Below are 14,482 nucleotides of genomic sequence, written 5' to 3' on the forward strand. Positions count from 1 at the left end.
AAGGATATCCTGATAAGGTTAGATGAAGAGGGGTGGGAGGAGATTCATGTGGAGCATAAACGCCAGCACAGACCAGATGGGCTGAATCGCCTGTTTCAGTGCTGTAGACCCAATGTAATTCTATGTTTTAAAAAAAACACAAGGCCCCCATCTTCCCTTTCAGATGGATGTAAAAAATCCCATAGCATTATTTCAAAGAAGAGCAGGGGAGTTCTCCCAGGGTGTCCTGGCCAACATTTATCCCTCAATTTCAATGTGTTCAAATTACATTCCCCTGCCCATTATCTTAATGGATTTGGTAGGGTAGGTACAGAGAAACTATTTCCTTTGGTTGGGGATGTAATCTTATAATTAGAGCTAGGCCATTCAGGAGTGAAATCAGAAAGCCCTTTTTCACACAAAGGGTAGTGGAAATCTGGAACTCCCTTCCCCCCAAAAGGCTGTGGATGCTGGGGGACAATTGGAGCTTTGAAGACTGAGATAGATTTTTTTTTTTTGTTGGGTCAGGGTATCAAGGGATATGGAGCAAAGTAGGGAAAATGGAGTTGAGGTGCAGATCAGCCATGATCTAATTAAATGACGGAGCAGGCCCGAGGGGCTGAATGGCCTCCTCCTGGTCCTATGTTAGTCGACTTAAAATAAACCGTTTCACACTTCCATTTAAGCACCGGACACAGGAATGCCGTACAAACGCGTTTAGATATTTGTCCACTATTCTCGCTCATGGTTATTTCTCGCTGGCAAACTCTGTCTGATCATATTTCTTGCTTTTAAATAGAGCTCCTTTGAAGAGGAAGATGGAAAGGAATATATCTACAAGGAGCCCAAGCTAACCAGACTCTCAGAGATATCCGAGAGACTCCTCAAACTGTACGGTGACAAGTTCGGAGCCGAGAATGTGAAAATCATCCAGGATTCTAACAAGGTAAGTTTTACTCCACGCTGCCTTGTTAGGGGAACTGGGGGTGGGGAGGGGTCTGGCTCTTCTCTTGGGTGGGTGTAGCCTGACATCCTCAAATGGCCTAGTCTTAACACTGTTCTACTGTATACATTAAGCTGTTTATTATATACAACACGTGTGGTCTCCAAACTGTTGGTTGACTCTCGATGGTTTATACTTCCTACTAGGGTTGCCAACTCTCATTGGATGTATTCCTGGAGGGTTCATCACATGACCCCCCCCCCTCCTCCAACCGCCCCGCCATCACGCTCCCGCCATTGGTCGCTCGATGTGCCCATACTCGCGGCGCCCCACCTTCACGCACCAGCAGGAGAGGGGAGGGGGGGAGAGGGGGGGAGAGCGGGGAGGGGGGGGGGGGGAGAGAGCGGGGAGGGGGGGGGGGGGGAGAGAGCGGGGAGGGGGGGGGGGGGAGAGCGGGGAGGGGGGGGGGGGAGAGAGCGGGGAGGGGGGGGGGGGAGAGAGCGGGGAGGGGGGGGGGGGAGAGAGCGGGGAGGGGGGGGGGGGGAGAGAGCGGGGAGGGGGGGGGTGGAGAGAGCGGGGAGGGGGGGGGGGGGGAGAGAGCGGGGAGGGGGGGGGGGGGAGAGAGCGGGGAGGGGGGGGGGGGGAGAGAGCGGGGAGGGGGGGGGGGGAGAGAGCGGGGAGGGGGGGGGGGGGAGAGCGGGGGGGAGAGCGGGGAGAGGGGAGAGCGGAGAGGGGAGAGAGGGGGGAGAGGGGACAGACTCTTCATTACCCGATTGGCTGAGTCAACTAGCTTTCTCCCCCATCTCCTGGGTTGCTTGCAACAGCGACCGGGAGATTAATCTTTAATTCCTGGAGACTCCAGGACAACCCTGGAGAGTTGGTGACTCTACCAGCAGCCCACAAAACCTTTCTGAACACGTTAGCGTTGTTCAAAGAGACATGTGGCCACCAAGTAAGTTGGAAATGACACAAACTGTTGTGGGCACCGTTCTTGTGATGCAGCCCCATCAATGGCAACATTGCACGCAACTCGGGCAGCCTATGAAATGCAGTCGCATCATCATAGTCATAATATCATAGTAGGTATAGCACAGGAGGAGGCCATTCGGCCCATCATGCCTGTGCCGGCTCTTTGAAAGAGCTATCCAATCAGTCTCATTCCCCTGCTCTTTGCCAATAGCCCTGTAATTTTTTTTCCCTTCAAGTATTTATCCAATTCCCTTTTGAAAGTTACTATTGAATCTGCTTCCACCACCCTTTCGGGCAGTGCATTCCAGATCATTACAACTCATGCTTAAAAAAAAGTGTTTCCTCATGTTGCCTCTGGTTATTTTGCCGATCACCTTAAATCTGTGTCCTGTGGTTACCGACCCGTCTGCCACTGGAAAGAGTTTCTCCTTATTTACTCTCTCAAAACTGTTCATAATTTTGAACACCTCTATCAAATCTCCCCTTAACCTTCTCTGTTCTAAGGAGAACAACCCCAGCTTCTCCAGTCTCTCCTCATAAGAAAGAAAGAAAGCCCTGCATTTATATAGCGCCTTTGGCGATCTCAGGATGTCCCAAAGCGTTTACAGCCAATGAAGTACTTTTTTTGAAGTGTAGTCACTTGTAATGTAGGAAATGCGGCAGCCAATTTGTGCACAGCAAGGTCCCACAAACAGCAATTTGACGATGACCAGATAATCTGTTTTAGTAGTGCAGGTTGAGGGATAAATGTTGGCCAGGACACCGGGGAGAATTCCCCTGCTCTTGTTCGAAATAATGCCATGGGATCTTTTACACCCACCCGAGAGGGCAGACGGGACCTCGGTTTAATGTCTTATCTGAATAACTGAAGTCCCTCATCCCTGGTAACATTCTAGTAAATCTTTTCTGCACCTCTCTAAGGCCTTGACATCCTTCCTAAAGTGTGGTGCCCAGAACTGAACACAATACTCCAGCTGAGGCCTAACCAGTGTTTTATAAAGGTTTAGCATAACTTCCTTGCTTTTGTACTCTATGCCTCTATTAATAAAGCCCAGGATCCCATATGCTTTATTAACAGCCTTCTCGACTTGTCCTGCCACCTTCAAAGATTTGTGTGTGCGCACCCCCAGGTCTCTCTGTTCCTTTAAAATGACCAAGTAGTTGATATTGCCTCTCCTTATTCTTTCCACCAAAATGAATCACTTCACACTTTTCTGCATTAAATTTCATCTGCCATGACTGCCCATTTCATGTCCTCCTGAAGTTTGTTACTATGCTCCACATTGTTTACTACATTCCCGAGGTTTGTATCATCTGCAAACTTTGAAATTATATCCTTTATACCCAAGTCCAGGTCATTAAAATATTTCAAAAAGAGCAGCGGTCCTAATACTTACCCCTGAGGGACACCACTGTATACTTCCCTCCAGTCTGAAAAACAACCGTTCACCACTACTCTCTGCTTTCTGTCCTTTATCCAATTTTGTATCCATGCTGTCACTGTCCCTTTAATCCCATGGGCTTTAATTTTGCAAACAAGTCTATTATGTGGCACTTTATCAAATGCCTTTTGAAAGTCCATATACACATCAACCGCACTACCCTCATCAATCCTCTCCATTACTTCATCAAAGAGCTCAATCAAGTTTGTCACACACGATGTTCACAAATCCATGCTGACTTTCATTTACCAGCCCATACTTTTCCAAGTGCCAATGAATTTTGTCCGGGATTATTGACTCTAAAAGTTTCCTCCCCACCGTCGTTAGGCTGTGCTGCGTTGCAGAACGTCGCTCTCAGTACTTCAGCTTCATACTGGTGCCGGAAAATGCACCTGACCACCTCCCAAACCCGCGACCTCTACCGCCTAGAGGGACAAGAGCAGCAGGCACCACCGCCAAGTTCCCCTCCAAGTCACACACCATCCCGACTTGGAAATATATCACCATTCCTTCATCGTCACTGGGTGAAAATCCTGGAACTCCCTTCCTAACAGCACTGTGGGAGAACCTTCACCACACGGACTGCAGCGGTTCAAGAAGGCGGCTCACCACCACCTTCTCAAGGGCAATTAGGTCTAGTGTTTGTTATAATATGGCCACTGTCAGCTGTGGTAGCAGTCTCGCCTCTGAGTCAGAAGATCGTGGGTTCAACACCCACTCCAAAGGTTTGAGCACATAATCTAGGCTGACAATCCCAGTGCAATACTGAGGGAGTGCTGCACTGTCGGAGGTGCTGTCTTTCAGATGAGACGTTAAACCGAGGCCCCGTCTGCCCTCTCAGTTGGACGTAAAAGATCCCGCTGCACTATTTAAAGAAGAGCAGGGGAGTTCTCCTCTGTGTCCTGGCCAATATTTATCCTTCAACCAATATCACTAAAAAAACAGATTATCTGGTCATTATCACATTGCTGTTTGTGGGACCTTGTGTGTAAATTGGCTGCCGTGCTTCCTACATTACAACAGTGACTACGCTTAAAAAAAAAAGTACTTCATTGGTTGTAAAGTGCTTTGGGAAGTGATGAGATTGTGAAAGGTGCAATATAAATGCAAGTTCTCTCTCTATCTAATCAGCTTCCTTTTGACCTTTTGTGGTGAATTAGCAGCTGTCAGTAATTTTGATGTCGATTTGTGGAAATTACTATTCTAGACGTAAAGCTCTATTTGGGTGCTGTTGACTCTACCTATTTGTTATAAAATAATGGTGAAGATTTTCCACTGATGACTCAATGATAATTAACCTCATTAGTGATTGGGTGAAGCCAACCTATTTTACCCACACTGCAGTTTCCTTTTTGCTTAATGCGGATACATCAAGGTATAAGTCATACTCAGAATAGGGCTAAACAGAATGCTTCATGAAACATACTGCCATGGTCGTTTTCAGAGATGGAATAGAACAAATAGAACAGATTCACAAATCATTGAAAGTAGCAACGCAGGTTAACAAAGTGCAAACCAAGCACTGGGGTTCATTTCCAGAGGAATAGAATTCAAAAGCAGAGAAGTTATGTTAAACTTATATAGGACCTTGGTTAGGCCACACTGTGCTCAGTTCTGGTCTCTACATCACAAAAAGGCTATTGAAGCAATAGAGAAGGTCCAAAGAAGATTTACCAGGATGATATCAGAACTGAGGTGTTATACCCAACAGGAAAGATTGAACAGGCTGGGGCTCTTCTCTAGAAAAGAGAAGACTGAGGAGTGACCTGATCGAGGTCTTTAAGGTTATGAAAGGGATTGATAGGGTAAATATAGAGAAGATGTTTCCACTTACAGGGGAGACCAGAACTAGGGGCCATAAATATAAGATAGCCACTAATAAATTGTGGGGAATTCAGGAGCAACCTCTTTACCCAGAGAGTGGTTAGAATGTGGAACTCGCTACCACAAGGAGTAGTTGAGGGGACGCATTCTCCACCTAACAAACCCTGATTGATCTAAAGCTCTGCATTCTTATTGATGGGACCTTTTGGGTTTAAAGGGATACACCTTCACCTTAGCAGCAGAATAATACATTGTGCTTTATGTGGTGTAACACTCCTGTCCTCTGAAACAACAGTTTATAATGAGCAATGCCACGGGTAATCCATTAGAGTATACGGGGTTTTCTTTTAGAGTTCCGACTAAATTTATAAAACTTTATTGAATGGCTTTTTTATATCTTTTACTTTTTAGGTAAATACAAAGAACCTGGACCAGAAATTTGCATATATTCAGGTTACCTTTGTCAATCCTTACTTCGATGACAAAGAACTGCCTGAAAGGAAAACGCATTTTGAGAGAAACCACAATATCTCACGATTCGTCTTTGAGACTCCATACACGTTATCTGGGAAGAAGCAAGGAGGGGTTGAGGAGCAGTGCAAAAGGAGAATGATTTTAACAAGTAAGCCCAGGCTTGTGAAAGTAGTTGAATAACCATAAGCAGAAATACAAATCTACAGGGATCAAACATGTTTCAAAGATGGAATAATCCCACTGATCACCTTTCACAAACTGTGGTCTGCCGTTGCGTTCTATACATTTACATTGGTTGTAAGTGCAAAAGGAGAATGATTTTAGCAATTAAACCCAGGCTTATGAAAGTAGTTGAATATCAATAAGCAGAAACACAAATCTACAGGGATGAAGCTTTCAAAGATGGAATAATCCTGCTGGAATTGTGTTAATTACAGACCAGTAATTGAACGAATAACACAAAAGCACCACAGTGCACTGAGTCACTTGACTTTGAACTGGCCCACCAAGCACAGGATCTACCTTGTGTGGCTATGCAAACATGCATTAAGCTACTGAACTGTGGTGACTTAAGATGTGGTCTCTTTATTGTATTCATTCTCGGGATGTGGGCATCACTGGCAAGGTCAAAATTTATTGCCCATCGCTAGTTGGCCTTAACTGAGTGGCACGTTAGGCCACTTCAGTGGGTAGTTAAGAGTCAACCACGTTGGTGTGAGACTGCAGTCATATATAGGCCAGACCGGGTAAGGCCAGCAGGTTTCCTTCCCTAAAGGACAAGAATAAACCAGTTGGGATTTTACAACAATCCGACAGCTTCATGTTCACTTTTTAAGCAGCTTTTTATTTTCAGATTTTTTTTTTCTAATCTGAATTCATATTCTCAAACTGCCATGGTGGGATTTGAACTTGTGTTCTCTGGATTACTGTTCCAGTAACATACCCACTACACCACCGTACCCTTTAGAGTGCAGGAAGCTAAAATCCACAATGATTTTCATCTCTGCTAGCTCCGAAGCATTGACTGCCTGCGTGGAATGCATACCGTCAACATGGATTATCCCATCAATCGGCACCAGATTGAAACCAGCAGTGAAAGGACAGCCTGCTAACTCCCTGCGCTCCTTTAACTCTATTTTTACACACAGGAAGAGCAGCCAGAACTCTAGGGGGTTCATTTTCACCATATCCCCACTACATGAGGTGGGGGTGGATATCTGGCGGAGCGGATCTCCCGCCCATTGTAGAACACATCCGATTTTCATTCCATCGAAATCAAATGAAGATCAGGCAGGTTCTACAACGGGTGGGCAAATTGCTCCGATTACCACCCCCCCAATGCTGTGAAGACTGAAATTTCCCCCTTGGTGTCTCTTCTGCAGTTTCACTCTGAGAGGTTCTAACTATCTGGAAAGACTGAACAGGCTGGGGCTCTTTTCTCTAGAAACGAGAATACTGAGGGGTGACCAGATGGAGGGCTTTAAAATTATGAAGGGGTTCGATAGATTAGATATACAGAGGATGTTTCCACCTTTGGGAGAGTCCAAAGCTAGGGGCCATAAATATAAGATAGTCACCATTAAATCCAATAAGGAATTCAGGAGAAACTTCTTTACCCAGAGAGTGGTTGGAATGTGGAACTTGCTACCACAAGGAGTGGTTGAGGCGAATAGTGTAGATGCATTTAAGGGGAAGCTAAATAAACATGAGGGAGAAAGGAATAGAAGGACATGCTGATAGGGTTAGATGAAATATGGTGGGAGGAGGCTCGTGTGGAGCATAAACACTGGCATAAACATGTTGGGCCGAATGGCCTGTTTCTGTGCTGTAAGTTCTATGTAATGCATCTCCATAATAATTTGCTTGTTGACATTGTCTCCAGCAACACACTCCTTCCCATATGTGAAGAAGAGGATTGCAGTTATGTACGAGCATCAGGTTGAACTGAAGCCGATCGACGTTGCCATCGATGAAATGAACGATCGGACGGCTGAGCTGCAAAAGCTGTGCACCTCGAACGGACTGGATATGATCCAACTTCAACTCAAACTCCAAGGCTGCGTCTCTGTGCAGGTGAGAGCGCAGTTTCATCTGGGAAGCCCAGGTGCCTCATCGTCGTGACTGGACTTGTGTTGGGGGAGGCGGTAGGCTGTGGTTAGAGATGAGCTCATCAGAAGCCAGCCCCATTTACCTGTTCCTCCTCTTGGGGGAATCAGAGATCTGAGAGAACAGTCCATCAGCGCCCCAGGATCAGAATTATTAAGTGATCCTCAAACCAGGTGATGACATTTGGGCCAATTCCTGGTGTAAAATTCTGAGTGTTTTTTTATTCGTTCTCGGGATGTGGACGTCACTGGCAAGGCCAGCATTTATTGCCCATCCCTAATTGCCCATCCCTAATTTCCACATCGTTCACCTGAGGAAGGAGAAAGCCTCCGAAAGCTTGTGAATTTAAAATAAAATTGCTGGACTATAACTCGGTGTTGTAAAATTGTTTACAATTGCCCTTGAGAAGGTGGTGGTGGGCTTTTTTCTTGAACCGCTGCAGTCCGTGTGGTGACGGTTCTCCCAAAGTGCTGTTGGGTAGGGAGTTCCAGGATTTTGACCCAGTGACGATGAAGGAACGGCGATATATTTCCAAGTTGGGATGGTGTGTGACTTGGAGGGGAACGTGCATGTGGTGTTGTTCCCATGTACCTGCTGCCCTTGTCCTTCTAGGTGGTAGAGGCCGCAGGTTTGGGAGGTGGTCAGGGGCATTCTTTGGAATATCTGAGAAGTCCAGCCTCCATCATTCAACTGTAGCTGGTTGCTTTTCGTCCCAAAGTCCCTGCAGTATATGACCCATTGTATTCCATGAAGTATCTTTAGCAATATTTAGCCTTGTAACCTTCACTCTTCCAGTGCTGCAAATATAGTCTTCCCTGCTCGTTGATCTCAGCCGTGGCTCAGTCGCCTCTGAGTCAGAAGGTTGTGAGTTCATGATCCACTCCAGATTTCTCCCCAGTGTCCTGGCCAATATTTATCCCTCAACCAACATCACTAAAACCGATTATCTGGTCATTTGTTTCATTGCTGTTTGTGGGACATTGCTGTCTGCAAATTGACTGCCGTATCTCCCTACAACAGTGATTACACTTCAAAAGTACTTCATTGGCTGTAAAGCGCTTTGGAATGTCCTGAGGTTGTGAAAGATGCTATATAAATGCAAGTCTTTCTTCTTTATGTTCTCCTTCCATCCTTAATATGCTCAAATCAGGACTTACTGCATCAATCCTACTCTAACTCAATGGTGTTCATACTGCTGCCAGATTCCAATTTGAAAACTGCATTTACTTGTAGCGTAATACGCAGTCTATCATTAATTATGCTTGAAATTCGTCCAGTGGATCTTATGTGAATAATTAGTGATGTTGAAGAAGCAGAATTACTGAACGCTGCACTTTTAGCAATAGCACTTGAAACATGCCAGTCCTCGTAATTTCCGTGTTTAAATTTCACTAGCTACGTGCTACGACTGCAACTAAAATGTTGCTTTACTTCACTAAGTCTGCCAAATCATTAATCCAGAGCTCAGGCTCTGAACTGATTCTTTACATCCTGCTTTTCCTGAAGTACACTACAAAGGATTTCACCTTCCGATCTGTTGTAGGTGAATGCCGGTCCATTGGCCTATGCAAGAGCATTCTTGGATGACAATAAATCTGGAAAGTCTCCAAACAAGAAAGTGAAGCTGCTGAAGGAAATATTCCGGTGAGTGAATGGAAGGGATTATTTATCACATCGAATGACTGTACATTTATAAAACTAACAAATCAATAAACGTGTCCATATTCTGCTGGGTACAGAGGCAGGGCCCCCGGTACAGACACTTGGGTTCTCAACAGTACAGGATACCAGGCACTGAGAATTGGAATCTATATGGGCCTTAGATTGTCACCAAAAAACCCCCATTGACGTGACCTGCAAACATTGCCTGTTGTGAAAATTGTTTATTTTATCAGTGAGGAATGAAACCTGTAAACTGTGTAATGTTGATCCCCTAAAACTGCTGCTGCATATTAATATGTCTTCTCTTTCCCTTCTCTCCTTCCTCCTGTTCCCTCCCTCCCCTCCTTTCTACTCCCCTCTTTTCTCTTCCCTCTATCTTCCCTCCTTCCCTTTCTCTTCCCTCCTTCCCTCTTCTCTTCCCTCCTTCCCTCTTCTCTTCCCTCCTTCCCTCTTCTCTTCCCTCCTTCCTTCTTTTCTTCCCTCCTTTCCTTTCTCTTTTCTTCCCTCCTTTCCTTTCTCTTTTCTTCCCTCCTTCCCTTTCTCTTTTCTTCCCTCCTTCCCTTTCTCTTTCCTCCCTCTCTCTCTCCCTCCTTCCCATTTTCCTCCTGTCAGGCTTATTTTGAAATGTGCATCACATGCTGTTACAATGATAGTTACCGTGGGACTAATAACAAGTTTGTAACGTCCACTAAGAAGAAAACCGCAGCCTCTTATTTTCAACTGCTGTTTGAACCCTGAAACTGCTGCCTTGAATCCACCAAGTTGGCTGTTTTTCTGTAGTGTGCACTGGGAGTTTTGGGCTGATGACCAATACACTTGGTGACATACATAAGTGACAGCACTGAAGGGCACGTCGTATGTTTATCAAGTGATAGTTAGCAATGATTACTGGGAAATATAATTACAATGCAGTTTTGGGCACCCCATTATAAAAAGACATTTAAGCCATAGAGAGCGTACAGTGTAGATTCACCAGGATGGGAAACTATATCAAAGGTGACGTGTGAATCATGGAACCATAGAATGATTACAGCATGGAAGGAGGCCATTTGGCCCATCGAGTCCGCGCCGGCTCTATGAACAAGCAATCCAGCTAGTCCCACTCCCCCGCCATGTCCCTGTAGCCCTGCAAATTTTTTCCTTTCAAGTACTTATCCAGTGCCCTTTTCAAGGCCATGATTGAATCTGCCTCCACCACCCCCTGAGGCAGTGAATTCCGGATCCTAACCACTCGCTGCGTAAAAAAGTTTTTCCTCATGTCACCTTTGGCTCTTTTGCCAATCACCTCAAATCTATGTCCTCTGGTTCTTGACCCTTCTGCCAATAGGAACGGTTTCTCTCTATCTACTCTGTCTAGACCCTTCATGATTTTGAATACCTCTATCAAATCTCCTCGCAACCGTCTCTGTTCCAAGGAGAACAACCCCAGCTTCTCCAGTCTATCCACGTAACTAAAGTCCCTCATCCCTGGAATCATTCTAGTAAATCTCTTCTGCACCCTCTCTAAGGCCTTCACATCTTTCCTGAATTGCGGTGCCCAGAACTGGACACAATACTCCGGAACTAGTGTTTTATAAAGATTCATCATGACTTCCATACTTTTGTACTCTATGCCTTTATTTATAAAGCCCAGGATCCCGTATGCTTTTTTAACCACTTTCTCAACCTGCCCTGCCATGTTCAACAATTTGCACATATCTCTCTGGTCCTGTACCCCTTTTAGAGTCGTGCCCTCTAGTTTATATTGCCTCTCCTCATTCTTCCTACCGAATTGCATCATTTGCATTTTTCTGCGTTAAATTTCATCTACCACGTGTCCGCCCATTCCACCAGCCTGTCTATATCCTCTTGAAGTCTATCACTATCCTCTCACTGTTTACTACCCTTCCAAGTTTTGTGTCATCTGCAAATTTTGACCTTGTGCCCTGTACACCAAGTCCAAGTTATTAATATATATCAAGAAAAGCAGTCGTCCCAGCACTGACCCCTGGGGAACACCACTGTACACCTCCCTCCAGTCCGAAAAACAACCGTTCACCACTACTGTCTGTTTCCTGTCACTGAGCCAATTCTGTATCCATGTTGCTACTGCTCCCTTTATTCCATAGGCCGCAATCTTGATTACAAGCCTACCAGGCAGCACTTTAACAAATGCCTTTTGAAAGCCCATATACACCACATCAACTGCATTGCCCTCATCTACCCTCTCTGTTACCTCATCAAAAAGCTCTATCGGGTTAGTTAAACATGATTTGATTTTAACAAATCCGTGCTGGCTTTCCCTAATCAATCCACACTTGTCCAAGTGACTGTTAATTCTGTCCTGGATTATCGTTTCTAGAAGTTTCCCCACCACCGAGGTTAAACTGACTGGCCTGTAGTTGCTGGGTTTATCTTTACACCTTTTTTGAACAAGGGTGTAACATTTGCAATTCTCCAGTCCTCCGGCACCACCCCGATACCTAATGATGTTTGGAAGATTATGGCCAGAACCTCCACAATTTCCACCCTTACTTCCCTCAGCAACCTAGGGTGCATCCCATCCGGACTTGCTGATTTATCTACATTAAGTACAACTAGCCTTTCTAGTACCTCTTCTTTATCAATTTTGAGCAAATCCAGTGTCTCAACTACATCTTCCTTTACTGAGACTCTGGCAGCATCTTCTTCCTTGGTAAAGACAGATGCAAAGTAGTCATTTAGTACCTCGGCCATGCCCTCTCCCTCCATGGGTAGATTTCCTTTATGGTCCCGAATCGGCCCCACCCCTCCTCTTACCACCCATTTACTGTTTACATGCCGATAGAAGACTTTTGGATTCCCTTTTATGTTGGCCGCCAGTCTATTCTCATACTCTCTCTTTGCCCCTCTTATTTCCTTTTACTCTTCTCCTCTGAACTTTCTATATTCAGCCTGGTTCTCACTTGTGTTATCAACCTGACATCTGTTATACGCCCCTTTTTCTGCTTCATCTTACTCTCTATCTCTTTCCAAGGAGCTCTGGCTTTAGTTGCCCTACCTTTCTACCTCGTGGGAATGTACCTAGACTGCACCTGAACCATCTCCTCTTTAAAGGCCACCCATTGTTCAATTACAGTTTTGCCTGCCAATCTTCGATTCCAATTTACCCGGGCCAGATGTGTTCTCATCCCACTGAAATTGGCCCTCCTCCAATTGAGTATTTTTACTTTAGAGTGGCCCATGTCCTTTTCCATAGTTATTCTAAACCTTATGATCCTATGATCACTGTTCCCTAAATCCTCCCCCACTGATACTTGCTCCACTTGGCCCATCTCATTCCCCAGATCCAAGTCCAGCAATGCCTCCTTCCTCGTTGGGCTGGAAACATACTGGTCAAGAAAGTTCTCCTGAACACATTTCAACAATTCCTCCCCCTCTTTGCCCCTTATATTATTATTATCCCAGTCTATATTAGGATTGTTGAAATCCTCCGTTATCACTACTCCATGGCTTTTGCACCTCTCTGTAATTTCCCTGCAAATTTGCTCCTCTATATCCTTCCCACTAGTTGGTGGCCTATAGAATACACCCAGTAGTCTAAAGGCACCCCTATTGTTTGTTAACTCTAAACAAATAGATTCTGTCCTTGACCCCTCCAGGACATCCTCTCTCTCCAGCACTCCAATATTCTCCTTAATCAATACTGCCACCACCCCCTCCCCCCACTTTCTTTCCTTCCCTATCTTTCCTGAACACCTTGTATCCAGGGATATTTAGTACCCAATCCTGCCCTTTTGTGAGCCAGGTCTCCGTTATCACCACGACATCATATTCCCATGTGGCTCTTTGCGCCTGCAGCTCACCGACCTTATTTACCACACTTCAAGTGTTTACACACACGCACTGTAAACCAGTCGTAGACCTTCTTGTACTCTGTCTTAGTCTGATCCCATCTAATACTGTACTATTTCTTATTCTCGTGCTATCTTTCTCTCCCAATTCTTTGTGCACCTTGTTTCTCCTTTCCAATGCTACATCCTGGTGCCCATCCCCCTGCTCAATTAATTTAAACCCTCCCCCATAGCACTAGTGATCCTCCCCGCGAGAACATTGGTCCCAGCTCTGTTGAGGTGCAACCTGTCTGGCCTGTACAGGTCCCAACTCCCCCAGAATTGGTCCCAATGCCCCAGGAATCTAAAGCCCTCCCTCCTACACCATCCCTGTGGCCACACATTCATCTGCTCTATCCTCCCATTTCTATACTCACTAGCACGTGGCTTTAGGCCCTGCTTTTTAATTTCTTTCCTAGATCCCTAAAAATCTGCCTGCAGGTCCTCATCCCTCTTTCTACCTACATCGTTGGTACCAATATGGACCACGACCTCTGGCTGTTCACCCTCCCCCTCCAGAATGTTCTGCAGTGTGGAAAAACTTTTTTACGCAGCGAATAGTTATGACCTGGAATGCATTGCCTGAAAGGGTGGTGGAAGGAGATTCAATGGTGGCTTTCAAAAAGGAATTGCATAAATATTTGAAAGGAAAAAATTTGCAAGTCGACGGGGAAAAAGCAGGGGAATGGGACCAAATGGATTGCTCTTACAAAGAGCCGGCACGAGCTCGATGGGCCGAATGGCGGCCTCCTGTGCTATAACGAGTCGATGATTCTATAGTTAAATGGAGAAACTCGAGATACTGGGACGGTATAAGAGTAATTTGAGACATGACGTGGTAAGTGTAACATGCTTGGGATGAACAGGTGACTTTGGACCTCTGGTTCCCAAAGCTCTCCACCACTGGGGTTTTCCTCGCCTCATGTCTGGGTCTGTTGTAGACTCATTGACACATTGATTCCCATGATTAGTCAACAACTCCATTATCGTTGTATCATGAGATTACCAGGATGGTAGAAGGTGAACTCGATGGACCTTGGTCTTTTTTCATCAAGCAGTTCCTATGTTCCTATTTGCAATGGAACAGAGAGTGCTAAGAAGAGACTTAAATCACAAAGGGTCTTGATAATCTTTCCCTATTCACTCTATCTCCTCTAGTTGGGGAGCAAATGACAAGGTGATCATCAATTTAAAGCCCTCACTAAGAGAGTGAGGAGCGAGGTTAGGAGAAA

The 14,482-nt window shown here is 45.4% G+C and overlaps 1 protein-coding gene across 1 annotated transcript in view; it reads left to right on the plus strand.

Moving 5' to 3' along the window:
- The window catches only part of dock11 (dedicator of cytokinesis 11), a 273,861-nt gene that overhangs the window by 240,822 nt on the left and 18,557 nt on the right, over positions 1-14,482 (plus strand). The window contains exons 48-51 of the mRNA XM_067996777.1: positions 779-925; positions 5,569-5,779; positions 7,514-7,704; positions 9,281-9,381. Of these exons, the coding sequence (XP_067852878.1) occupies positions 779-925; positions 5,569-5,779; positions 7,514-7,704; positions 9,281-9,381 (650 nt within the window). The remainder of the gene's footprint in view (positions 1-778; positions 926-5,568; positions 5,780-7,513; positions 7,705-9,280; positions 9,382-14,482) is intronic.

The sequence above is a fragment of the Heptranchias perlo genome, chromosome 15 (genome assembly GCF_035084215.1).
Source record: "Heptranchias perlo isolate sHepPer1 chromosome 15, sHepPer1.hap1, whole genome shotgun sequence".
NCBI lineage: Eukaryota > Metazoa > Chordata > Chondrichthyes > Hexanchiformes > Hexanchidae > Heptranchias > Heptranchias perlo.